We start from the raw sequence: 27743 nt of genomic DNA on the forward strand, positions 1-27743 counted from the left end.
TTACACTGATTTGCATATCCTAAATTAAAACCTATCAAGCAGAAATATGTCTTTACGATTTTTCATTCATTCAGTATCGATACCTGCTTGTTTTGAATTCACAGTCTACAGGGAAAACTATATTTCGTTCAATCGTTAAATGAATTTGAAACTGGTGATCGGAGACACTGGCAACTCACAGTCAACGTCTTTCGAATAGGATAATGCAATACAGTCCTGCACATACCTACTTTATGGTAATAGGGTGAGGTGCAAGGTGCCGCAGAGGTGGGCAGAGAAGAGTAGGGTAGTATTTCTATAAAAATATTGTAACTATTTACCACGGATTAATTATAAAATTAATCCTTGTTCTTTTTTTCTTATTTTTTCAACGTTGAATTATTGTTCCAAACTCTAAAGGGAGACTTCGGTGAAATTTTCGTCGAAAATGACCTGAAAATTTACTTTCGATTATTTACAGAAAAACGTTTTTTAAACCGTCCCCCACCTGGGAAAAATTTGACTTTGCTTAAATATTTTTTTTAACGTGTTTTCTGGCCCGATAAGGAAATTTTCAAACTTTTGACTCTCATAATGAACCCACTTTTGAAATTTTTCAAAAGCGACTTTGGATTCGTGATCAGTGATCCAAAAAACGTTTGAATAACAATTTTTGCCGGATTCCGTCAATTCGTTCCATTATTTTTTGAAAATAAAGGAGCGCGAACTTATCGGGCTGTCTGCGCGTCGTCATCGGTCGGTGAGATTGCGCACAACTCTTATCTATTATTTTGACATATACTCTAGCCATCTGGGTATGAAAATTTCTATGGTTTAGGAGTTGTTTCCCGTGAATGTGTTCGTCATGCTATTTTCCGTGCGATAGATTTGACGAACTGTGACAACTTTTTTTTGTGCTTTGAACCACTCCGACGTAGATTGTGAAGAGATCTCAAAATGAATCGAATCACACTCGCTCGTCGCCAAATGCTACAGCTGCGTCTATAAAATGAGTGAAAATTACACGTGCCTATGAACCAATAACACTTCGACAAGGCCACTCTTCGAAATAAACAGGCGAGTAGTTAATGGAATGATCGGCGTTAAACTAGGGCACTCAAGTATTGAAAGCTAGAAAAACTATTACAAGAGCGCATGTAGTAAGAGATCCTCCAATCGAGAGTGGGGCAGTACTTGATGTCGCAGTATCTTACGACCGTACGTCGCATAAACGAAGCCTTACTTCGTTATATGGAGTAGGAATAGTCATCGACATCCTTACTGGACTGGCCATCGAATACCAAGTCATGTCGAAATACTGCCAGGTGTGTGTCGTTGTCGCAACCCAACTAGGTGCGACTTCGCCTAAGTTTGCAGTGTGGCAGGATGGTCACAAATTAGAGTGCGGTAAAAACTACAGCGGATCCTCTGGTATTATGGAAACGAAGGCAGCAGAGTATTTGTAGAATAGGTCTGTCGAAAAAAACCAGATGCGATACAGGACTATTCTATTCAACGAAGACGCAAAGAAATTGTACCGTTGCATGAGTACCGCCACATGCGGAGACGATATACTCATCACAAAGGAGGAGTGTGTGAATCACATCGTGAAATAAATGGGTGCCGGACTCCGGAAGCTCGTCACAAAATGGAAAGTGAAAGGAGTAACACTGCGGCGAGGGGAAGGGGGGGGGGGGGGGGGGTGGTAAAGACGCACTCAAGAAGATGACGATCGTATCCTCGACGAATTATTACAGAAATGACATTGTAAAAAGTATTTCCAACATACCAGCCATGAAACGAGCAATAGATGAAATGATTAGTCACTGCATGCCAACCGACAGGAATCCTTAGTACGAGTAAAATACCCCACTGAACCAAACTCATGGTGTTTCTACAACAGAAGTGTGGCTAAGGAAGATCCGGAAAGCCATGAAAAGATGTGACTAAAGCTCAACTCGAGAGTCATCAAAAAGCTGAAGCCTCTGTACGAACGCTTGTCAATCGATGATCTACTAGCCTAGTGTACCCAAGGTGTGACATAGAATGCTAACGAAAGCTTACACTCCCTGATCTGGTGAAAATGCCCGAAAGAGACATCATCTCTAAAAATAGAACAGAATTATGAGTAGCAGTCGCAGTCGCTGAGTTCAACATGGCAGCTCTCCATACTCAAAAGTCAAAGACGTCAGTGAGATCTGAGAAGGTGACAGATAATGCACAAAAAATGAGCCAGCTACGAGACCGAGATGCCAGTCGAAAGCGTAAGGCAGAATGGGAAGCAACGACGGAGTCTAAGAAAGCCAGACGAATAGTAGCAATTAAAAAAACCGCTGTAGAGAGGGTTGAAACAGAAGTAGAAGGGACAACGTATGGTGCTGGGAAATTCTAACGGCATCTTCACAGGACTAATTTGCAAGTAGTTAGCTCCAAAGTTAAATTCAGATGCGTTATTATATAGTAGATTCAAGTGGGGGCTAGATAAATCTTAGTTGATCGTTTTGATCTATTCAATGTATTATTGAAATATTTGTCTAGCCCTCATAATTATTCCAAAATAAAATAATTGGATTTTTTTCTACCTTTATGTCCCAGAGCGATTTCATTAAAAATTGAATGATTCTGGAGGAAGAAGCGCAGTAAGAAGAGGGTTGACCTCAGAAAAGACACGCAGAAGCCGATTGGATACAAACTGACACTAAGGAATGCGATAGGCACTGACGAGCGACATATGGTTTATTAATATTATTACTTACATTTTGAGATGAATTTTGAACTCGATTTCAATAAATGGAATTGAAAAAAAATTGCTGAATAATGAATTATTTTTCTATTAACCCAATTTTGTATGGTCCAAATCAACGTTAAAGTCAACTAAGTCAAAGTGTCTTACCCCTACAGTAAATAACTCATTTTGTGCATACTTCATATTTGCTTCTAAGAAGATCAAGACGCTGAATTCATTTAATCACGTTTATCTCAGAACTATGTTCTCAGGTATCCAAAAAATTCCTTGAGCGTGAAGATTTATGCAATCATTTTGCCCTTTGACAGATATATTCTCAGGCATATTATTTTGAAATTGCTACAGGGAATTTTAGCTCCGGTAAAAAAACAATGAAACAGTGAAGTAATAGTTTCAATGGCTTAGAAAACACTAATTAAAAAATCCCTGCAACAATTTTAAGTCTTTGGTATTCAATGTATCCACAACAAATTTCAACCTTTTACGGTGAGCTCTATGCGCAAAGGATACTTTGAAGAAATCTTAGGAAAAAATGCATACGTTTGTAATTATTCGACCTGTTAAGCTGAATTTTGGATCAGATTCTAGTTTTAGGATTGTCAATAAATGGTTCAAATTGCAATGAAATTGATTCGTGAATGCGGGACTTTATTTTCACCGTAGTCTTCCCGTAAAGAGGTTATGACAAGTATCGATTGAACTCTGATTTTATCTGAGTAAAAGTGAGACATTGTCATGTTAGGATGATATTTGACATCTAATAAATCTCGAGGGTGATTACTGCTGATGAATATGAGTAATTATTAGCATATATAATATTTATTTCATACATGCACACATTTATACTTACATTCGCACCATGGATTGAAAATCACGTAGAATGGATCGTTCACTGTAAAACTAATTGCGCTCTTGTCTTGCCACTTTGTATCAACGTCCATCTTCCATTTACCAATCTTTGCGTCAGCTGCCGGAATGATCTACAATTGAAACAAAAATCATAAAATTATACATCGTACTTATAGCACTAATATTTACTTTCTAATTGTCTAATATATTCTATATATAATGTGTCAGAATACACTTAATCCTTTTGTTCCTGACTTCACTGAAATGGCCATTTTATTAGTCTGGAAAGCGGAAAAAAAGTAGCATATGCTTCCGTCTAATAATTTTTTCCACACACCTAATTATTCCCGCATTTGCGGAAGAAACGTTCTTATTCCTTGCTCAGTTGTGAGGAAAAGTAACACTATTCTCATGCTAATGGCCTAACCACTTCTCAAGTCAATAAAGTAGCCACAATTGAGGACGTTGCCTATCGAGCTTGCGTGGGAACTTTGGCTTTCCAACAAGTAAAAAAGGGGAGGATATACATATTGTAACGTGGCATTTCGATTAGGCCTGCCCGTTACAAGGCACTCCCTGAACCCTGGGCGGGATCCCGGGATAAGGGTTCGGAAATCGAGTCGCGAAATAATCAGAGAGAGAGCGCCAGAACTGGAGTCACGCACCCGGGCTTCGACAGGGACGAAATAGCGAAGTAAGAATAAGATATTGCAGGCTTTTGTTTTTATTTTTTTTTCGAGTACACCGGCCACCATCCAGCGACCAACTCCGACGCCGAAGAGATTTCGAGGCAAGGCGAAACCGCGGAGATCTCGCGGGAAGGATACCGAGGCTGCGGAGGGGGAGACAACGCAGATCCCTGCAACGCGGGAATCCAAGGCAGACGCGAATCCCGCTGGCGGCCGGCGCGCCGCAGCCTCCCCGCTCACCCCGCCTACGCCCAACCAAGGCAACCGCGAGAGACCAGCTAGCGACGAGGGAGCACCACCCCGCCCAACCGCAGGACCCCGTAGAGCTGCGCGGGAGACGACATCGCGATCTAGCCTTAAGTTCTGCGCCGCGTAGCGACGACAGGTGCGCGGCAGGCTGCGCAATCCCCAAAATCGATGACTGATCGATTGTTGCGCATTCTTAGGGTGATGACGTCACGAAGGATTAGCGTGACGAGATCGGCGTTGCGGCCATCCGAGATCACTCGAGTTCTGGCGAGCAATCTAGAAGCAAGTGTGTCACGAAATGGTCCGTGTCCGAGTTTTGGTTCTTTTTTCTTGTCGCGCAGAAGAAGGTAGAAATTGCGAGGGGAATGGCAGCCAAGGATCACGAAGGAGTGTGTCCATTCCTGGCATGGATGTGGAGCGGTAAGCGCTGTTAACCTTCTTGCGAGAGAATCTCGAGAGATAATTAATAAAGGCTTGCCGAGGACGGATAGCCAGTGAGGATTGGCGTTAGCGACAGTACTCGAGATTCTTTAGCCGATACATCTGCTTGGTGACCGTAGCCTGAGTTGCGCGTGAGGAAGTAGCGTTAATTTCGGGTGATCGAGGAGATCGAGTCGAGTCACGGGTTGAGCCGAGACATTATTGTCTCGAGTTTGAGTGTAACCGAATTCCGTTACACAGGGTCACTTCAACTTAGTCCGATACAGCCTCATTTCTCGTATAGGTCGCGAGCAGTCTAACGGGGAGCATTCGAATTCGCGACCGCGTCCCGCCGTCGCGGAGAAAGTTGCTCGGGTGCGTGCTAACAAGAATATTTTTCTGTAGAGGATAGTCGCGAGTGACGCGACGAGCCTCGTTTCCGTTTGGCTTTTGGTATAATCCGTTAGTAATAAGTTGGCAATCAGCGCCCGTAGGCATAAGCAATTTTATTGCTTTTTCTTTTGTTTCATTTATTGCCGATCGCGGACAGCGTCGGCCGAGAATTCGGTTCCGTTTCCGTCAAGGGGTTTAGTATTAAGTTGGCGATTAGCGCCATTCTGTGGAGGACGATCGCGGGCAGCGCGGCGGATCCTATTTTGTTTTTGGGTTATTTTTTTTTGTGTGTAAATAAGCGGTTATGATTAGTATAGCGACTAGCGCACGTAGGCCGTAGAGGTCTTCTGGATCCATTCATTTTTTTTATTGATTATTTTGTTTGCTCTTTCTTTTTTTTTAGAGCTGAGCGTGTGCGTTTGGAATCGCAAGGAAAAACTCTCGCAGTATTGTTATTATTTTTTTTTTTTTTCTTCTGTATTATCGCTATTTAGAAATATATTGTCTAATATTATTATTGCTTTGTGAAATAACTTGTTGGCGTACGTGTGACGTATCTCTCTCTACCCAAAAATTACCCCTCCCCTCTCCGTGGTACTGAGCTACCGAGTATATGGTCGCGGTATATCGGATTATCGATTTCGAGGCGTGTTGATCACGCCAGGCACCCAACAAATTTCGCGGTATTGTTTCAGGTTCAGGGTACGTCGTGGACGCCGATTTATTGTGTACGCGGTAAGTTCTCGGTCATCTTCTCCGAGTGACCGAGGAGCGGGAAAAGTCCACGTCACAATATATATATTGTTACAAAGGGTGAAATCACCCGTTTTGCCCCCTCTTTAATGATCTAGTAGTCATCATAGATAAAAGACGTTTATAAACCTCTTATGTCTTTCAAAAGAATAAGGTTGCTGCGTCAACCAACATTATTGTAAAAACAGTCTTGTTTCAGACTTTAAACGAGAAACACATATTACGCAATTGAAGCATTTTCACAACATTTTATTCACGCTCTTGATTTTGACTTGATAGTTAAACTCGCGGATCCATATTTATTTTCCGTAACGTCAAAGAACGTTACAATATATATATTGTAACGCTAAATTCTGTTACCCTCGGATGAGGAGTTACCGTTGACACTTTGGCGCGATTCTCTACTTATCCACAATATCAAACTATAACAAAATCAATTATGTTGGGCGCCAGACGCGTTAGCGTCGATTTTCAAACAATAATACAAATCAATAAAAATAACACAAAACCGTACAAAAGAGACAAATAGAGAACCCGTTGTATGGCTGGCTAGGCTCAGGTACGTTCGCGTACATCCCGGTAGAGTGGCGGTATTCAAGGCAGCTAACAGTAATTCCAGAATTAAAGAAAATAACAAAATAAAGAATAAACTCAAGTCAAAAGGAAAATGCACAGGTCAATCGATTATATATTGTCGAGAAGTTTACATGGTTGAGACAGGCAAATAAAATGGTATCGACAGCGGTAGTTAATAAAATGAACAATCGTTGTTCACAATAATTTCGGTAGAATAGCAGTAAATGGTAGCTTTCAAACGAGAGACGGTAGTTAACAGAGAAAAATGAACGTAGGTCGGGAGATGCGATATAATGCAAGAATTTACATAAAACTACACGTCACTGGGCGACGTGATCTTACCCAAGTTCCAAATGACGCTACGAAAATTATTATTCTGTCAATTAGAAACGAAAGAACTTTACTGCGATCGGTAGAAAACAACGTAACGATAGTCCGGTAGATAATACGACGAATTTACCATAAATTATAACCAGTACGAGAGATTGACATTCATTAACAATTTACAAAGTCGGCAAACGATCGACTAGATAGCCTTTGGTAGAATTATTCATAAACGGTAGATTCGATAATTTATAATTATTACGGACTTGAGGAATTAAATAATGAATTCCTAAACATAACTTTTTAGAGAATACAAAATACAAAATTATGAGAGAGTGAGAATTTCGGAGAGTTTACAAAATAAAGAAATACACTAAATACACCGCAGTACAAAAGAATAATTCGCAGAACTTAATTTAACAAAATACAGAGAAAAGAATAACAGGCAAAAATAATATAAAATTGCCAATAGCAATAAAGAAAAGGTGCGGTAATATCTAGGGGCTGATTCTACGCTCGGTTGTACTCCAAAGAACTCGATATATGATACAGTAGGCACAAAAATAAATAAAAATATAATAAGCAATAACAGAAATAAAATATGAAGCACACTACTATTATAAAAGAGTACGAGTATGAAATGAAATACAAAGCCAATAGGGCTCAAAATACGATAGAAAGTACAGAAGCAGGCTAATAGTATTTCACAAATAATCAGAAAAATCATAAATACAAGAGAAATAATTATTCGGCAGTTACGAGGTCGCTCAGATACGAAAATAATAAATTACTGAAATCATGCAGTCGCACGGCGGCTTACTGAAACTCTAGGCCGTGGACCATGATTCACACAAAACTGGCATCACACGATGCAACCAAGAAACAATAAATATAATATTAATGACCGAAATCATGAAGCCACACGGCGGCTTACTGCAACTTTAAGCCGTGGACCATGATTTACACAAAGTCGATAAATACCATAAGAAAGAATAGAATTTCTGAGCAACTTCGTAACGATACAATTCAAAGGCAGAAGCCTTACCTTGGCTGGTGACTTCAGGCACACAAACTGACTCTAATTTTTTTTTAGTATATTTTTAGTATATTTAAACCAGCAATTTACATCGTATACATACTTGACTTAAGACTAATAGTCCCAAGGACAATAATATATACCCTGCAGAGGCATTTAGCATGTCTGTGCGCAGGACTGGCGAAAGTAGATGAAGAAAAAAATAACAAACTAGTTATTTAAGATATAACTAAGAAGGTTTATCAATAATAATAATAATAATATAATAAAATATAATGTGAATATAAAATAAAATGATCATTTCTGTTGTAGTTTTTCGGTGCTTGAGTAGTTTCTTTGTGATATTTGGTAGCTTTTTATTTGCCTCTTTATATTTTTTTTACTACATTCTAATATTTTCAGCTCATGCGTGAGTCTGTTATAGCTCTTTATTCCCTGAATCACATGATTTTTAAAGCCTATGGATTTGGAGGTCTTTGGTATAGCAATGGTTTTGTTTCTAGTATTGCTCCCCGATTGGGTGTATTTGGTTTTCAAGTCGTCATAATGATATAGCAGTGACTCCAATGTGTAAGTCTCGCGGATGTTTAGAGGTTCCGTCAAATCAGCATTATTTCGTGCAAATATCTTCCATAGTCTGTGCTGGACCCTCTCAAGAGAGTCCATTACATTTCCGTATGCTCCACCCCATGCTATTATACCGTAGTGAGCTACACTTCCAAAAAGTGCATGGTACATCATTACCAGAATTTTTTTATAAGCGAAATGCGATAGTCTCCAGAAAACGTAGAGCAAATATCTGGTTTTTTTAATAATGTGCTCTATTTGAAAATTCCACCTGAGATGACTATCAAAGATAACCCCTAAGTACTTTGCACTCTGTACTCTCTTTATTTCCATACCGTTAATGGTAATTGTGAACTCTGTCGGAATGCTGACTTGATAAGCCCCAAAAGGGATGAACACAGTTTTTTCTACATTTAAAGTTAATTTGTTATGTTTGAGCCAGTCTCCAATTTTATCTAAATAATTCACCATTTTGAGTCTTGCTTGCTCCCAAGTTAAGTCGGTGCTAATTATCGAAGCATCATCAGCAAAAGCAACAATACATCCTTGTGGCAATTCATCGAAAATATCATTTATGTATATAACAAAAAGCAGTGTCCCTAAAATTGAACCTTGCGGCACTCCCATTTCAACCTTTGTTTCTTTGCTTTTAGTGCTATTTAAATTTACATCCTGCGTTCTATCTGTCAGATAGCTTTTGATAATGTCTAATGCCTTTCCCCTAATACCGTATCTGTATAATTTCCTGAACAAAATTTCAAAGTTTACGGTGTCGAAAGCCTTTGCCAAATCCAGGAAAGTGACAATGGTGGCATTCGTTTTGTCTATATTTTGATAGAGTGTATTAGTGACGAAAGCCAGCGCATCTTTTGTGCCCTTGCCTTGTCTAAAACCGTATTGCATGCTAGCGATCAATTCATTTTCCTTGATGAAGTTGGAAAGTCTTTTGTGCAACAACTTTTCGAAAACCTTGGCAATATTAGACAGAAGTGAGATTGGTCTATAGTTTTGCACAAGATGTTTATCCCCAGCCTTATGTATGGGGATGATTTCAGCTTTTTTGAGTGCTTTCGGCCAGACAGAATGCAGGATACACAAGTTAAAAATGTGCTCTAGCGGTTGGCTTATGAACCAGGATATGTGTTGCAAAACAGTAATTTTTATGCAATCTACGCCCCCTGCCTTAGGCTTCAGGGCATGGATGGTGTTGAAAATTTCTCCACAACTTGTGGGTTTTATATAAGCTGTTTTCGAGTTGTATTTAGGCATTCTGATCTGATTTTCTGGTGCTACTATTTTTTTTGCAAGGGATGTTCCCACCGTACTGAAAAAATTGTTGAAACTATTTGCCATTTCTTTTTCTGACCCTACTTTTACCCCATTTACATTCAAAAAATCAATATCATTCTTTCGTTTCTTACTACCATTTATTTTTGCATTGATGAATTTCCATAGTTTTTTATTGTCCCCCAATTTAGCGTACAGCTCTTGGTTGTCGTGAGAGTTCTTAGCAGTTTGTATAATTTTTTTCAACCTTTTTTCATAATTTGTATATTGCAATTTCAAATCTATATTCTCTGGTTCGTCTTTCCATAATTTATATAGTTTCATTTTGTTTTAAGTAGATTGTATTATTGCTGGAGTGATCCAACTTTTTGTAGGTTTTAGTTTATTTCCCTTTTTTTTAAAACTAGATTCTCGAATGACTGTTTGAATTAACGAAATCAAATGGTTAGTAGCCGTATTTGGATCAGGGATGTTCATTATTTCACGCCAATCTGTCTTTTCACAAGTGAGCTTCAACTTTTTATAGTTAATATATTCAGTTTCCCTGCTTTCTTCCTGAACTTCCTCGTTCCCGAGTTGCAAGAGCAGAGGATAGTGGTCTGGGTATGGGGTAGTTAGTTTTAGAGATCTCATGAACGTTTTTTCGGTTTTGACGAAAATATTATCAATACATGACCCCTTATTTGGATCACAGTTACTGGGCTTTGTTATTTTGTTGAAGCATGGCGTATACCCATTTTCTAAGTAATTGTTGAGGTAATTTTCTGTGTCTATGTCATCCAATTTTAGAATGTCAATATTAAAATCACCTAGGATTATGTGATTTTTATTTTTTGCATGCATTTTTAAAAATTGTTTCATTACATTAACAAAAAAACTTTTGTCACAGTCGTGACATCTATATATACCCGATACCTTGAGCTTTCTTTTGTTCACTACTATTATAGTTGTTATTATTTCTAAATTTCCAAACACTTCTACCATACTTTCCTGCTGTAGCTCTGTTTTTACGTACATAACCACTCCATCTGACTTGTTTATCAGACCATAGTTATAGTACAAGTTATACCCTTTCAGGTTATTACTATCAGCATGTGGTAAATTCCAAGACTCCGTGCAAACTATTATATCAGGCTTGGTCTTGACACTCTCAACAAAAGTCTCTAATAGTTCTAAATTGCATTTCAAGCTTCTTATGTTCAATAATAAAAATATGATGTTATTTTTATTTCTAAGGCATTTGTTGAGTGTGTATAAATCAGGAATTTCTTCTTCTAATTTTGTGCCTGTGTATTCTTCACCATTCGTTTCATCTTCTGTTGTGTGATAGTCCCCGCCGGGGACAAAATTTCCTTCTGCTACGCTACTTTTGATATTTACGTTACCCGCGCCTTCTGGTGACGTATCACTGCTGGTGAAGCTACTCGGCTCGCCCTCTTGTGTTTGTCTGGTCCTATGTTGTCAATATATCTCGGAATGTCGGGTTTAGTTGGGTAATCTGTGGTTCCAATATACTTCGAGATCTTATATCTCAAATATTCGCATTTACTGGTGTCTGTCGCCATGTGGTTGACGTCACAATGTTTTGAGTATTTAGAGTTCCTGTAAACACAGTTCGTACACTTCACAGTTTCCTGGTCGCATGCGCTAGATGTATGGTTTCTTGCACATTTCAAGCAAACTTCAAGTTCGCATTTTTTCCAGCTATGTCCGTACCTTCCGCATTTTATGCACGGTTTCATGTTGAGATCATCATAAGCCCTATAGCACTGGTGTCCCACATAGATCTTATAATTGTTCTTCCTGATGAGAGTGTAGATTCAGCCGTAACCTCAATTATTGCCGTTTTCTGCGTGTTTTTTGTTTTGTATGTGTCCAGAACAGTGCATTTTGTTTCAAGCGTACTAAAATTCCTCTCGTTGATGTCAAATTCTAGATCTTCCTTGGTCATGTAATTTTCGATACCCACCAGTTTCATTCTTGGGTTTTTTAGCTTGTCTTGTTCAATTTCGAAGTTTGTTCCAATTTTTTCTATCAAAATATCTTGCATTTCTTGTGTATGCTTTTTAAATTGGCATTTAATAATGGTAGTGCCGTCTTTTTTATTGAAAACTCGTTTCACTGGTAAGGCTGTTTCTTCACAAATAGTTTGAACAACTGTGTCGTAGGTTTGTCCATTCTTGTCTGATTGTTTGGCTTTTATTATGATGTCAGGTACTTGTTGATTTATACTTGTTTTTTCAGTCAGTATGCTTGCGTATGATTTTCCTGCTTTTTCTGTGTTTCCTTCTTTCAATTCTTTCAGGAGTTTGCATTTTTCCTGTAACTCACAGTTCAACTGTTTCAGGAGAGCATTTTCATTTTTGAGAGCATATATCACGCCCTCGTCTTCTCCGAGGAGAGTTTTGTCTTGCTTGCTAGTCTCACCTTTTGAAAGGTTACTGGAGATGTTTTCAAGCATTTCATCCTGTAGTTTCTTTTTCTCATGTAGTTTTACTTGCGCGATAATTGTTTTTGCATTTTCATTCAATGTTTTCTCACTCACTTTTGAGGTTAGATTCACATGTGCATGTTTCGAGCAGATTATTAAAAACTTCCCGACATGTCTTGTTTTTTCATCGTATTCAGAAATGTGATATGCATCTTCACAAATCACACAGATCACTATTTGATTTTTAACGCGTGGGTGGCAAATTAAATAATCCGATTTATCAGGTGGTTTCTTACTTTGATGCGCCATGAGCGCCATGTTTAATTTAAATGAAACTTAGAATAATAAAACGAAAGTAGAAAGGAAGGAAAGAACTGGAATTTACAGGAAGAAGTTAACGATAGTGCAACGATAGAGGGTATGGAAAAACGGTAGATACAATAACGGTAGAATGAGAGGAAGAAGGATCGGTAGCTTAAATCGAGAGAATAATCGGGAGGATGCGGAAAACAAAGCTGTCGCTCAGCAGGTCAAGCGTAGAATAGGAGGTTGTAGTTTGGCTCGCCGATCTCGCGGTTGTCGTGAGGTGATTCTTCTTCTTTGATTGGTTGGTTGACCCCCACCGCAAATAGGCCATCCCCCTGTGGCGAATATTGGTTACTGCGTGGTCATACGTTTTCCAAAATTACCGCTAGATGTTGCGTAATGTGCTGCTCGCGATTTCGTCGTTGACACCAACTCGTACGATTTTGTAGCTGCTTCGGTTTATGGTCCAGGTTGCCTATCATCGGGGACTTCTTTGACAGAGGCATACACAGGGTGCCTCTCGGCCAAAGTTACCGGATAGAGAGTGACGCCTCATTGTTCACCTCCACCGGCTTTTTGCACAGACAGTAGCTAGCTGCCTGTACCTGAGGTCGTGCAGTCAGACGGTTGGCCAAACCGTGGACCACGACTTACACAATTAGTCCTTGCCGATAGGAAGGCAGCGTCGATCCTCGGAACAATGGCTTTATCAACCTGAACGTAGTGGTTTGGGGTCGGTCCGGCACCAGGCCGGTAAGTCGGAGGATGGCAGGCTACGGTCTGCCCTTCACGCCATCCTTACGGCATCCGATATAGCGGGCAGCTGGTTCCTCTTCGAGAAACGGTGCCTTCGGCCGCCGGGCGGATTTTTATCTCCCTGTTCACCGGCAGTCGAGGCGATACGGAAGGTTCGGGTGGATGCTACCCCAGGTGTATATAAAGGTGCACCAAGGTAGCCAGTATAGTCTGATGAGACCGTCGGTAGGCGAAGTCGTCGAGAGCTGGAAACGGTAGCTAGTGGTCCCTCGTTGGTCGGGATCGTTGTCGTCCAAGTACCTTATTAGCTTGCGCCGAAGCGCGAAATAAAGAATTTACAAAAAAGAATTAGTTAAAAGTAGTTATTGCCTATTTTGTATCGAGTTCGGTTGGAGTACCCTGCTGAGGACGCGTAAACTAGGAATAATAGCGGTTGTGTGCCCTTGTGACGGGCGACTCTGAAACGCCACGTTACAATATATATATACGACGACACACACTGGATAACAGCAAAAAGAGCACTTAGATATTTAGTTGGTACTTAAAACTTAGCACTCGTCTATGAGAAAGATGAGAAAAGCATTGAAGCCTTCGTAGACGAAGATTGGGCGGAAGATTTGACCGACAGAAGGTCATATACAGGATTAGTCACGAAACTTGGAAACTGTGAAATAAGCTGCGAGTCCAGGAAACAATAAACTGTAGCATTGTCAAGCGCTGAAGCTGAATACTTGGGTTTAAGTGATGCAACAAAAGAAGCTTGTTTCCTTCGCAACTTACTAGGAGAATTTTTTGGTAAAAAGGAAACAATTACTGTGTATAACGGTAATCTAAGTGCAAAAGGGATCGCAGAAAATGCTAAGCATCATAGGCGCACTAAACATATCGATGTACGACATCATTTTGTACGAGACGCAATCAAAGATGGGCTGATTGCAATTAAACACAAGCCAACAGATCAGATGATATATATATATATATATATATATATATATATATATATATATATATATATATATATATATCATATATCAGATATCATCTGATTTGTTGGCTTGTGTTTAATTGCAATCAGCCTATCTTTGATTGCGTCTCGTACAAAATGATGTCCTACATCGATATGTTTAGTGCGCCTATGATGCTTAGCATTTTCTGCGATCCCTTTTGCACTTAGATTACCGTTATACACAGTAATTGTTTCCTTTTTACCAAAAAACTCTCCTAGTAAGTTGCGAAGGAAACAAGCTTCTTTTGTTGCATCACTTAAACCCAAGTATTCAGCTTCAGCGCTTGATAATGCTACAGTTTATTGTTTCCTGGACTCGCAGCTTATTTCACAGTTTCCAAGTTTCGTGACTAACCCTGTATATGACCTTCTGTCGGTCAAATCTTCCGCCCAATCTTCGTCTACGAAGGCTTCAATGCTTTTCTCATCTTTCTCATAGACGAGTGCTAAGTTTTAAGTACCAACTAAGTATCTCAGTGCTCTTTTTGCTGTTATCCAGTGTGTGTCGTCGTAAAAAGTATTGAACTGACTCAGTAAACTGGAAACATATGCGATATCTGGTCGTGCACTGTAACGAGCAGTTGTTCAAAGTCGCATCAACATCATCAATGCCCGTGACATGTACAAAACATGTCAACAACTGACACAGACAGCTGATAGAGACGACCATCGATAGCGACAGTGACCTGCTAGCATTCAAAGTAGTAAACAAAGACGACGGACGCTGAAAAACGCATACCAGGACGACGACCCACAACAGGACACACGAATAGGGAAATGACGTCGACAGGATCATCCAACAACAGCTCCGGGAGAGTATAAAACTGTAGGACCACGAAGAGCGGTTACCAGTTGTCCGGCAAAGTGCCGAACTGCGTCACAGAGTAGACGGTTAGTCAGAGTTATTGCACGAGTTGTCCGGCAAAGCGCCGAACTGCGTCATATTGTAACGAGGCGTTTCTCATATAGAGAACGTTATCGAATTTAGCTTCACGAGATCTAGAGAGGAAATTCAAGCATAGAGCTTAGTCCGAAATTTAGTAAAGAGTATAGAAATTAGAGTCCACGATAGCCTGGGACCTCTTGAGGAAATATTGAGTAGAGCCGCGTATGTAAAGTTTGAGCTGTAGGGAAATTTAGGAGCAGAACCGACGAATTCTGAGATTTATCATTTCTTTAATTTTATTTTCAATTTTGTTCATATAACTTTATCTTGGAAAGGGGAGGTAAATAAAACCAACAGCCAGCCAACGAATTCCCTGGTCTAAAAGGTTTGCGGTGTTTTGGGTCAATAACCCATAACAAAGTATAGGCAGGCGACTTTGTTTACTCCGAGTTCGTGATTAGAAGGGAGTACTGGGAAACCCGTATCTCCGACTAGGTGACATACGCTTCTTTCACTAGTCTTCAGTTGAAGCAACGGCCTACAAGCCCTTGTCTTACTGAAGGGAGCAACGGACGGAGGTGGTTGTTCACAAATTGAAGGCGGCTTTGGTGATACCTAAGTCCGCGCAGTTCGATCATCGGGGGTTTTGGGTCAATAAACCATAACAAAGTATAGGCAGGCGACTCTGTTTACTCCGAGTTCCTGATTAGAAGGGAGTACTGGGAAACCCGTATCTCCGACTAGGTGATATACGCTTCTTTCACTTGTCTTCAGTTGAAGCAACGTCCGAAGAAGCCCTTGTCTTTCCAAAGGGAGCAACGGGCGAAACTGCTTGTTCACGTTCCAAGGCGGCTTTGGTAATACTTAAGTCCGCATAGTTCAACCATCAGGGGTTTTTCGGGTCTGATAAGCTGATCCAGCTTTTACCCATGAGAAGGGGTTCCTTATAAATCTGTTAAATTTTACAAAGAATACACTAATAACGGGTTTATCACATAGGCTCTGGCCCAAGATAAACCGCACCCGTTACAGTACACACAGCCAAATATAATAATCCACCTGTCAATTGCTGATACGGGTACTGTGAATCATTTGTCGCAGCCTCTTCCAACTTAGTGTTCGATGCCACTGGCGTCGCAACAGGTTTTGCCTCCGTCATACCAAACCGAGCAAGTAAGTTTTTGACGTATTCATTTTGACTCAGACTCAGCGTCCCTTTTTCCTTGTCATTGTAAGAGTTAGTAGCCCGTGCGGGCTAAGGCGGCGCCACCGCCTGGTGTGACAGGGCTGTGGCGAGAGGGGGGGAGACTTGCGGGACAGTTGCCCGTAACCGCCAGAGAGAAGAGAAGTCAAAAATATAGTAAAGAGTTTTGTGAAATAAGAACCGGTGTGAGGCGACTCACTGAGTATTTATTCAACCGCCCAACCACCCTTACATTATGTACTACTTTCATACCTAAACAATCCGTTATAGGTCCTAAACATGTAACGCTAAAGTTACTTTTTAACAAATCAATTAATTTCTTTTTCTCCCTTTTGCAGTTGCTGAAAATAAAGAAATCATCAACATACAAAGCTACTGATACTAGCGTGTATTTCTTTTTCTTTATGTAAAGACAAGGTTCACATTTCGATTAAACGTAATCTATGCTTGTCACTACAGTGTGAATCTTCAGATTCCATACTCGACTAGCTTGCTTCAACCCATATATGCTTTTCTTCAGTAAACAAACTTTATCAGAATTTTGATCGTTAAACCCACTAGGTTGTTCCATGAAGATCTGTTCGTCTAGTTCACCATCCAGAAATGCTGTAGTCACGTCTAAATGTTCCATGTCCATTTCAGTTTGATTAGCAATAGCAAATAAGAGTCTGATCGTCGAGTGTCTCACCACTGGTGCAAACGTTTCATCAAAGTCAATGCCATACTTTTGGCTGTACCCACAGGCAACCAGTCGAGCTTTGTATTTTTCAAAATACCCGGAGGCCTTCTTTTTGATTTTATACATCCATTTACATTTGACAACATTATATTCTATAGGTCTATCAACTAAGTCCCAAACATTATTGTCCAACAACGACTTATATTCTGTCACCATTGCTTGTTTCCGAAAAATTCGCATCTGCACACGATATGGCTTCTTGATAATTTAGAGGTTCATCGCAAAACGGATTGGACATTAAGGATACAAACGACATATCATAATCGTTAGACCATTTTGGAGCACGACGTTGACGAGCAGGTCTCTCGTCGCAAGCCCTTTCAGCCACCTCGGGTTCGTTCCGTACTTCTATTATAGTCTCGTCCTTTTCTCCATCTTCCCTTGCGGTAACCATGCTCTCTGAAGTGTCGACGGAACCGTCGTCCTCATCGAACGAGCTCTCGGGGTCTGATGCTTTCCCTGAACGATTACCGTCATCTTCAGCTTCATTATCACCATTGTCCTCCACAAGTTCTCCATGAACAAGAGGTGGTGGAATTTCGTTCACAATTTGTTCATTATTTGAGTACAATTTCTCAATTTCTTGGGCAAGATCAATGCTTTTATCATTTTTGGAATCTTCCACGAATATTACACTGCGCGCTTTTATTACTTTTCTAGGTTCTGAAGGATCAGCGAGCCTGTATCATTTAGTGTGTTCGCAATACCCTACCACTATGTAATCTTAAGATTTACTGTCGAGTTTCTTTCTGCGTTCAGCTGGTATGTGTGGATAAGCTTTGCACCCAAATACCCGCAGATCACTCATGTCGACTTTAGAGCCGGTCCAGATTTCTTCAGCGTAGCTCCGGGAACTGCAACCGTCGGGCTTCGATTCTTGAGATACGTGGCAGTCGCCACCGCCTCTTCTCAGTAGCGCCTTTCCAGTCCAAAGTCCTCCAGTATCGATCTGGCTTTCTCCATTATGGTCCTGTTCAATCTCTCTGCGACTCCATTCTGCATGGGGTTGTAAGGTACTGTTGTCTCATGTATAATTCCATGTCCCCTTAGGAACCGATTAAAAGCTTTGTTACAGAATTCACTACCATTATCAGTCCTCAATCTTTTTATTTTCAAATGAGTATGATTCTCTACAAGTCTTTTGAATTCAATGAATGCACTCAATGTCTCTGATTTGGACTTGAGCAAATAGCTAAAACTTTTTCTTGAGAAATCATCAGTGAAGGTCAGCAAATAACGCTTGCTACTCCACGAGTTCACAGATATGGGTCCGCACACATCAGAGTGTATCAATTCCAATTTGTTCTGCGCTCTTTTAGCCTCACCTTTAGGAAATGACTTTTTTGCTTGCTTCCCCTTAATACATGGGATGCAATCCCTTACCTGTTCATCATCATTGAAACTTATACCATCGGTGAGTCCATTCTTCAGCATGTCCATGCTCGCCTCGCCTCGCTGAGATGTCCCAGCCGTCTATGCCAAACCTCCCTCGATGCCTTATTCACCGACAAGGCTGCGGATTCCCGGGTTACCTTGGTAGCCCTATCTTCAAAAGTTGTCACAGCAACTTCTAGCGTCTGAGGGTATGGCTGCATGGATTGATCCAATCTATAGACACCGTCGACGTTGGATGCTGAAACTTTGCAGCTTCCTTTAATTTTGTAATCAGTGTTATCGTATACACGACACTTGTTTTTGTCAAACACAACTATCATGTCTGTTTCAGTCATTTTGCTCACAGACAATAAATTTGTGGCATGGTCAGGTACACATATCACATCTTTTATTGTCTCTTGAATGTCACCTTTTAGGTTAACTTTCACTTCACCTACACCATTACTTGTCAATTTTTGATTATTGGCAATAGTGATTTCTTTAGAGTCTTTATTGAAATAATTAACAAACAAGTCCTTGCGCATACTCATATGCGTTGTACAACCAGAATTGACAATCCAGTCGCTGTTGTTGAACATAGCAGCGCTCAGGGCGGTCGTCAACAGAAGAGATCCAGACTTCTTAGGCGTCGTACATTTTTGTTGAGCTTCAGTTTCATCAGTCTTCTTCTACTTTTTAAGTTCAGGGCATCTCGGCTTGATATGCCCAGGTTTTCTGCAGTGCTGACAAATCACAGTCTTCTTGCGATGATGATTCTTCAAAGAGTGCTTCGCGGCAAGGGCAGTCTCGCTCATTTTATTCGACGCGGTGTCACTTCGTTGATAATCTTCTTGAAGTAACCTGGATTTGACCATTTCACTCGAGAGCGTTGTGTGTGTTGCTTCTATACCCATAACTAATGGCTCAAACTCGGTGGGCAATCCACCCAATAATAGCACCGCGATTTCTTCATTATTCACCTGATGTCCGATGTCGGCTAGTTGTTGAGCTAATAATACTAACCCGCTGACATAATCTTCCAGTGATGCGAAATCTTCATACCTCGTTCGGAGCAGTCGTCGCATCAAACTTAGTCAACGACATAAACCTTTGTTTTCGAACGCAGTTTTTAGGTTATCTCAAGCTAGTTTAGCCGTATCAGCTTCTCTGACGTGGGGGCAACACGTTGGTTGAACAGATAAACAAATCTTTGTCAATGCTTTCTGATCGCGATTTGCATCAGTATCTGTTCCCAATACGCAATTCCATAGACCATCTATGATCAACGACATCCGCATCGTGAACTTCCAATTGTTGTAGTTTGCAGTTCCTTGCAGTTTCTCGAACGTATGTCCACTACCACCCATTATTACTGACGCAGTTATAGTCACTGTGTTAGTAGTGGCCATGTCATCCGCGGTACACAATTTTCAGACCGATTATTGTACTTTACGAAACACGAGTCAGACACGCGGAAAAGTTCATACCATGAGGTAAAATAACCTTGAATCGAGTATCTTTTAAATTCTTCGAACGTGAACACAAATGGCCCATAAATATTATAGCCGTGTCACGAGCGCCGCATATTTACCCAAGACTATATTACCGATTATATCAATTATTATTATCGATTGAAGTTATTCTTGGATATGAAGGTCACAACTCAAAACATTTTTTATCGTGTTAACGTTTCGGCCCTGGTGGGGGCCCTCCTCAGAACAATTTTATTTAAATATCTGTCACGAACAAAATAAAAAATACAAAATGATATACAAATAGGTTTGACAAAGTAAGACATATTGATGTAAATAATATGCAAAGGTGTTGAAGTAAGTATAAAAGAGAGATTACCTCATATGCGATAACACTTCCAATTACATAAAAGCGTGTTGATAATTGAAGAATAAATAGAACAAAAAGGCAAAAACGACAAAAAACGAAACACACTGCGTTCGCGACACGTAACTCCCACGAATACATAATTATAGTTGGTTTGTTAAAAGAATTAAAATACACAGCCGTTATGGTTGAGTCAGAGCACATAAGCACAGTGGAACGTCTAGTGTGTAGTGGGAAGAGGTCGATCTCAATAGTTATCAGAGCAACGCAGAGTCAACGGGTTAAACGGAAAACAAAATTTTTTTTGTGTTAAGAAGGTAAAATCGAGAGCAAGCTCAGTCGGTAATGGACAAATTACGATGGTCGTATCACAGAGGTGTAAATATTGCTTAGGTGTACTATGTCTTGTTTACGGTTGACAGAATTAGGATGTGCTACGATATTGCACATTTCCAAAAGAAGCCTATTATAATACAAAGGTTCAACATCAATAATGCTAGCTTGAGAATAGTTAAAAGAGTGGTCGAAATCGATGGCATGTCTCGTCAATGCAGTATAATATTAATTTTCAATTATTATTATCTCTAGAAATAAGGAAGCATAGTTTTAGTTAGTCTGTATAAAATATTTTATTATAACCAGTTCGTGGAGTAACCAAGCGCAACGGCGTAGTTGGACAGCCAGCAACGTCAGCGTCTTCGCGCCCGCCAGATCCCGGATGTAATCAACACCGGGATGAGGCGAGCGCGAAATCACGCGCTTCGAGGATGACTGTTGCGAGGCGAGCCTTTGTTCCGGAATTGTGGATTTAGCGAAAACGCCGAATTGTAAATTCAGCGGAAACTCGCTCGCCACCCGACGTTCCAAGGGGTGTCGGACGAGCGAGCGAAGGCAGTCCCGTCTTGAGACCGTCTGAATAACGACATCAACGGAAACCGGCTCCTTCGAAGCGACCACGTATGGAGATATAAATCCTTTTTCCAAAACCGAAGATTAAAGCGTAATTGCCTAATCTACCCTCGGCCGTAAAAGGTTACTCGCGTCGCGGTGTCAGTCTTACGAAGCTAGTAATAAGTGCAATCGTTAAGCCACGAACTCTATAGAGCAGTGTAGCCTGTAAGTAAGAGTAAGTGAAGGCGTGTATACTTCGGCACCTTCGAGGCCGAAGCTGCAAGCGAGAGAGGGAGAGAACGTGAGTAGTATAAGACCAAAATATTGTAAGCTTCCTTGTTTAGCACCTTTTCTGCTTTTAGTTTGAGCTATTAAACATTTTTTACTTTGCTTCCTTCAAAATATTGGTACGTTCAATTGAAATCCTCCAAACCTATTCCCAGGGAACGCCCTGTAGAGGACATTCGTCTCCCAACCCGCCAAAAAAATAAATATAAACCTCTGTAAGAACTAAGAGGGTTGAAGCCGTCGCGTGCGAGACCGCTCCGCACCTGACAGCCGCACAGCGCGAAAACTTCCTGGGCCCATAACCTGTTGGTTTTGGGATCGGGCGGAATAATAAAGGGTTGAATGTCGGTAGATATTTGTGTGTAGTCTTTATTCAATACCACATTGCGTGTGAGGGGCACAACAAGTAAAAAAGGGAAGGATATACAGAGAATCGAAGTGGAAGAACATGTACTATACAGTCTTTAGATTATGTAGTTAGACTAGCCTTTGATTATATAATGAATGTAGATCTGTCTGTCTATCGTACATTCCATCTGTCTGTCTATCGTACAACCGACGCTGCTCTCGAGTCGCATGTGACCGAAGAAGCACGCATTATCAAAACCACATTTATATTACTATTATATTAAATAAATAATCCAGAGTTTCTTTATAATAAATCACTAACTCAAATTGTTGTTACTCTATCCCGCTCATACAATCCAGCCTGAACAAGTTACAGAAATCATTGAATAATCTTTGAGTTTTCATGAGATCTATTGCATAATTCGTTGTAGTAAAGTGAAAAATATTACAAGAGAAATTACCCAAAACAGCAGTTAGTTAATTCATAACTAAATACTAGGGATGGGAGGTCTCAAGCAAAATATCGATTCTCAGAATCGATTCGAATTGATTTTGGAAAAATCGATTTATCCAAAAAATCGGATACAAAAGACTGATCTTTAGAAGATCGATCGTTATTTTTACTTTTTAGTTTAAATGGAAACCGGTGGCTAAATTGGAGATTAAAAATCGTGTCACACAAATGTAGTACTTATTCAACAGTTTTGATGTTCAACAATAGTTTGCTTTGGGTCATATTTGTTTATCAAAGCAATAGTTCTCATATACTGTAACGTGGCATTTCCTTTGATGTATGTCCGCTACAAGGTGCTCCCTGAACCCTGGGCGGAACCCACGGTTAGGGGTTTCAGGGATCGGGTCGCGAAGTAATTGTAGAACAGCGCCAGAACTGGAGTCACGCATCCGAACTTCCGAAAGGGACACAGTAGAGAATCATGATCGAGATATTGCAGGTTTTTTTTTTTTTTAATCCTTTTCTTTAGTACACCGGCCACAGGCCAGCGGCCAACTCCGACGTCCAGGATATTTCAGCGAGGCGGAATAGCGACGATCTCGTGGGAAGGATGTCGAGGCTGCTGAGGGGAGCCAACGCAGATCCTGCAGCGTGGGAATCCAAGGCGGACGCCATTCCCGCTGGCGGCCGCCCGGCCGGCGCGCCGCAGCCTCTCCCCCTTCGCCCCGCCAACAATTGCCTAGCGAACTTGCGACGGACCGACAAGCGATGAGGGAGCACCACGCTCGCCACCAAGACGTCATGGAGCTGCGCGGAGGTCGAAATTGCGATTTAGCGTTGAGTTCTGCGCCGCGATGCTATTAAAGGTGCGCGTCGAGTTGCGCAATCGACGAAATCAATGACGGGTCGATTATTGCGTATACTCGTACGTATGACGTCACGTATGGGATGGCGTATCGAGATCAGTATTGCGGCAGGTCGTAGATTTTTGAAACCACTCTAGTTCTGGCGGTCGTGACAGGTAGTCACGTTTTAGGGAGTTTCGCGAAGTAATGGAGCCGCCCAAAAATCGCGAAGGGGATGAAGAGGGTGTTGCGAGGATGTAGAAGGAAAGCGCTTCTTCTATCCACGCGATTGAATTTCGAATATAATTGCGAAAAGGCTTGCCGAGTAACGGATAGCCATTTTGGATTCGCGTAGTAGAAAAGTACTCGAAATTCTTTTGCCGATTCTTTTGCTTGATGACCGTAGCCTAAGTACGCGTGTTAGAGTAGAGTAAATTTTGAGTTCTTGCGAAAGTTGAGTAGAGTCACGGGTTTTAGTTGAGTCTCTCTCGTATTTAAAATTAAGTACAGCCGAATTCCGCTGTACCGGGTCAAGCCGCGTTATCGGGTTTTTCAGTGTCACCTCTCGAGTAGGTTGGGAAGTGCCGAATTGGAGTGCTTGGATTAGCGAATAACGTTTTCGAGGATTTCAGGAAGGTTAGATTTCGGATGCGTTGCGATAGCGTAGGTTACGTTTAGTTGCGCTTGCGCTTGATTAAGTTGCCGTTTATTTAAGATAGTGTTTAGTTGAGTTGAGGTTATGTATAGTCGAAATTGTAGTTGCGTTGAGTAGCGGTTGAGACGAGAAGTTAGTATATTGAGTTTTGATTGCGTCTGAAGTATCGTGGCGTTAAGGATCTGTTCAGTTAAAATAAGCTTCAAGTTAAGTGAAGTTGTCACGTTTAGATTTAAGACAGCTCGCGGTGGCGCCGAAGCTCCGAGTCGGGTGCGATCTCGGGTGGGATTGAGGACGCCGTCTGTTCGGTAGCTCGACGCCGCGCCGCACCGTCGAGAAAGTAGTTTTAGTTTCGGTTTCCAGCAATTATTGCTTGAGACGTCGTACTTTTTGACAAAGACAATTTGACGAATATGAAATAAAAATACACACCACCTGCCGCGGCCAAGGTCCGTCGGCTGACGGGGCTCCAGGCTAATTATTTAACTAGTTCTATAAGTTCGTTGGGCGCTAATTGGTTTGAGGAACCAATACCTAAATTTCCGTTTATAAATTGACCATTAATAAATAAATAATTAAATAAGGAATTCGACTAGCTCGGTCATTAAATAGAAGAGACAACAGAAGGAGGATACGTGGAGGACCAAAAGTAATTGCAAGACAATAGAAAAGCGCATAGGTGAAGATATATAAATTTATTCACTTACTACTTGACGATGTACCAGATTAAGTTATCCTTCTTAATTGGCGAACTAACAATTAGTTGAATCGACGACAGATAGTCGAAGTAACTATTCATAAAACAGTATGTATGATATTAAATTTGACGAAATCGAACCTTATACGGCCGAGACTCCTCGAGGACCACTCACAACTGAAGTGTGTTTATTCTTCGCAGCTAGTCTGCGCCGATCTCGCGTCTTCGCTTTGCTGCCGACCTGTTACAACATATGCAGGCAGGGGTGCTTATTTCGCGGTCAAACACAGTGTGAGTCTCTCCTCGTGGAGCGTGATACTTGGTCTAATCTATAGGTTGACAGTACAGTTGACGATTATGTTTTTACTAATTTTCTACCTACAGGTTAGTGTTGATTATCAGGGTTCGGGGGTTGATTGAGTTCTCGAGGAGTCAATTCGAGTTTTGACGTCGAGGAAGAGTTTTATTTTCCTGTCACATGCTATTGAAGCAAAATTGCGAATTTGCGAATTGAGAGTAGCGCAGGGAGATCTTGTGATTGTTGAGTGAAATTTTAGTTAGGGAGCCGCGAGCTCAGTAGAGTAAGGAATATCATAGGTTAAGTGTAATTTTCTGTCGATTTTTAGAATCGCGATGAGCGACTTTTGAATTATTTTTTGTTTTTGAATCACCACTATTGTGAAGATTTTACTTTACTTCTTTTGATAAGTAGTATGTGATATTCGAGTGTCTCTCTCTCTCTAAAAATTACCTCTCCCCTCTCCGCGGTACTGAGCTACCGAGCATAATTCCGAGGTAGAGCGCATTAACGATAAGTTCTCGGTCATTTTCTCCGAGTGGCCGAGGTGCGGAAAAAATCCACGTCACAATACTTAAAATCGAAGGATTTTACCAGAAGATCTGAATTGAAGTCGCCTACGATGACTAGGTTCTTATAGGCATGTGAGTGGATAAGGAAAATATCTTCGAATTCATATACATACACGGACAGAAAAATCTGAGAAAAATTACCCTGCTGTTACTATAATCGTGATGTAAAAGACACCTAATGCAGTTTTTACCGTGCTGCATCAGAAAAATGCGTCGTCACATTTTTAATTTTGTGCTGCCGAAATACATAGTTTCTAAGCAAGGTAGTAATTTTTTTCATAAAAATCCATAATTTTTGTAACATGCATCAATAAAAACTGCATTAGGTGTCTTTTACATCACGATTAGTAACAACAGGGTAATTTTTCTGAGATTTTTCTCTCCGTGTACTGTAGTGTTTGTAATGAAACGCAGAACTGCTGGCATAAAGCGAAAACATGCAACAATTGCGGTAAAATCGGTCACATGCAAACTGTATGCAAGGCGCCAACAAAAAGTAAACCGAAAAAGGTACATAATGTCGAATAAAACGATGATTGTCATCATAGTGAATCTGATTTTGGTAGCGACAATGAGGAGAACTTTGAAGATTTATTTTCAATAAACTGTAATTCAATTAAAATTAGACCAAAATGACTAGATGTTAAAATTGAAAACAAATTGATTATTGTGAAAGTAGATGGGAGATCACCAATTTCTCTAATAAGCGAAGTTGATTACAAAAAAAAATTTACTAAAAATAAAATAAACCCTACCGAAATCGTATTAAACTATTACAGCGGTGAAAAGTGTAAGCCCATAGGAATGCTATGTAACATTGAAATTAGGTATGGTACCATAATAGCCCGAGCAAACTTATATGTTGTCGGAAAAAAGGGAAAACCACTCATGGGACGTGATTGGTTAAACAAACTAGGACTGTGGCCATTAGGAATTGAACAGTCGATAGAAGAAATCAATCGAATAGAAAAACAAAGCAATAACAGCAAAAACTCAACAAATAAAAATAAAGCCGCACAAAAGGAAACAGAAAATGTTAAGGTTAACCGCGAAGAGAAACTGTTGCAAGTCAAAAGAGAAGAAATTTTCAAAAAATACGATAAATTGTTTTCCCCCGGCACTGGTGTGTACAATAAAGCTAAATTTGCGATTAGAATGCTTACACAGACAGCTCCTATATTTTACAAAGCACGAACCATGCCATAGATATATGTCTAGAATAGATGGATTAGTCAAGGAAAAAAAATTAACACCAGTTGAGGTAAGTGAATGGGGCACACTAATAGTTCCAATCATTAAACCCGACGGGTCCGTAAGAATCTGCGGCGACTATAAAGTCACAGTTAATAAAAGTATTATGACAGCTAGACACCCACTACCTCGAATTGAACACTTAATCGCCAACCTACAGGGTGGTGTTTTCTTCTCAAAAATTGATTTAAAAGAAGCTTATGCACAAATTTTATTAAGCGATGACTCCAAAAAATATCTAGTACTAAACACCCATCGAGGTCTTTTTATGCAAAATGTGTTACCGTACCGAATTCCCTCGTCTCCCGGATTTTATTAAAGTTAAATGAAACAAATATTTTCTAATATGACCTCCGTAACAGTTTTTCAAGATGACATAGTAGTTGAAGCTAGTACGCTAGAAGAATGTATTAAAAATACAACGGCCGTATTAGACAAGTTGTTAGAATGCGGATTGAAATTAAAAAAATCAAAATGTGAATTATTTTGTAGAAAAATAAAGTACCTAGGGTATAGCATTGATGAATTTGGAGTACACACCTTGAAAGATAAAGTAGAAGCAATTGACCAAGGACCCACACCTACGAATGTCAAAAAATTGCAAGCCTTCTTGGGCATGATAAACCACTATGACAAATTCATTGAAAATCGAGCAACAAAATTTCAACCGCTATATGAGTGCTCGAACAAAGACCAGTTTCGATGGACGGAGGCAGGCCAAATTGCGTTCAAAAAAGCCAAAGAAGATTTAAAATCAGCAAAAGTACTTATTAATTTTGACCTAAATAAAAAAGTAATATTAACGTGTGACGCCTCAGATTACAGGCTTTCAGCTATAATTTCACATAACACTCCAGAAGGTGATCGTCCGATTGCTTACGCATTTAAATCCCTAATTCATGGCGAAAGAAATTATGCAACAATAGACAAAGAAGCCAAAGCAATAATTTTCGAGGTCACCAAATTTTATGATGATCTGTATGGAAGGAAGTTTGAATTGCGTACGGACTACCAACCGCTCGTCAGAATTTTCGG

The 27743-nt window shown here is 40.4% G+C and overlaps 1 protein-coding gene across 2 annotated transcripts in view; it reads right to left on the minus strand.

Moving 5' to 3' along the window:
- Positions 1-27743, minus strand: part of LOC124178615 (annulin) — a 423181-nt gene that overhangs the window by 326167 nt on the left and 69271 nt on the right. For both annotated transcript variants that reach the window (XM_046562524.1, XM_046563406.1), the window contains exon 3: positions 3576-3705. In XM_046562524.1, coding sequence (XP_046418480.1) covers positions 3576-3705 — 130 coding nt within the window. The remainder of the gene's footprint in view (positions 1-3575; positions 3706-27743) is intronic.

This window comes from Neodiprion fabricii, chromosome 1 (assembly GCF_021155785.1).
Source record: "Neodiprion fabricii isolate iyNeoFabr1 chromosome 1, iyNeoFabr1.1, whole genome shotgun sequence".
Lineage (NCBI taxonomy): Eukaryota > Metazoa > Arthropoda > Insecta > Hymenoptera > Diprionidae > Neodiprion > Neodiprion fabricii.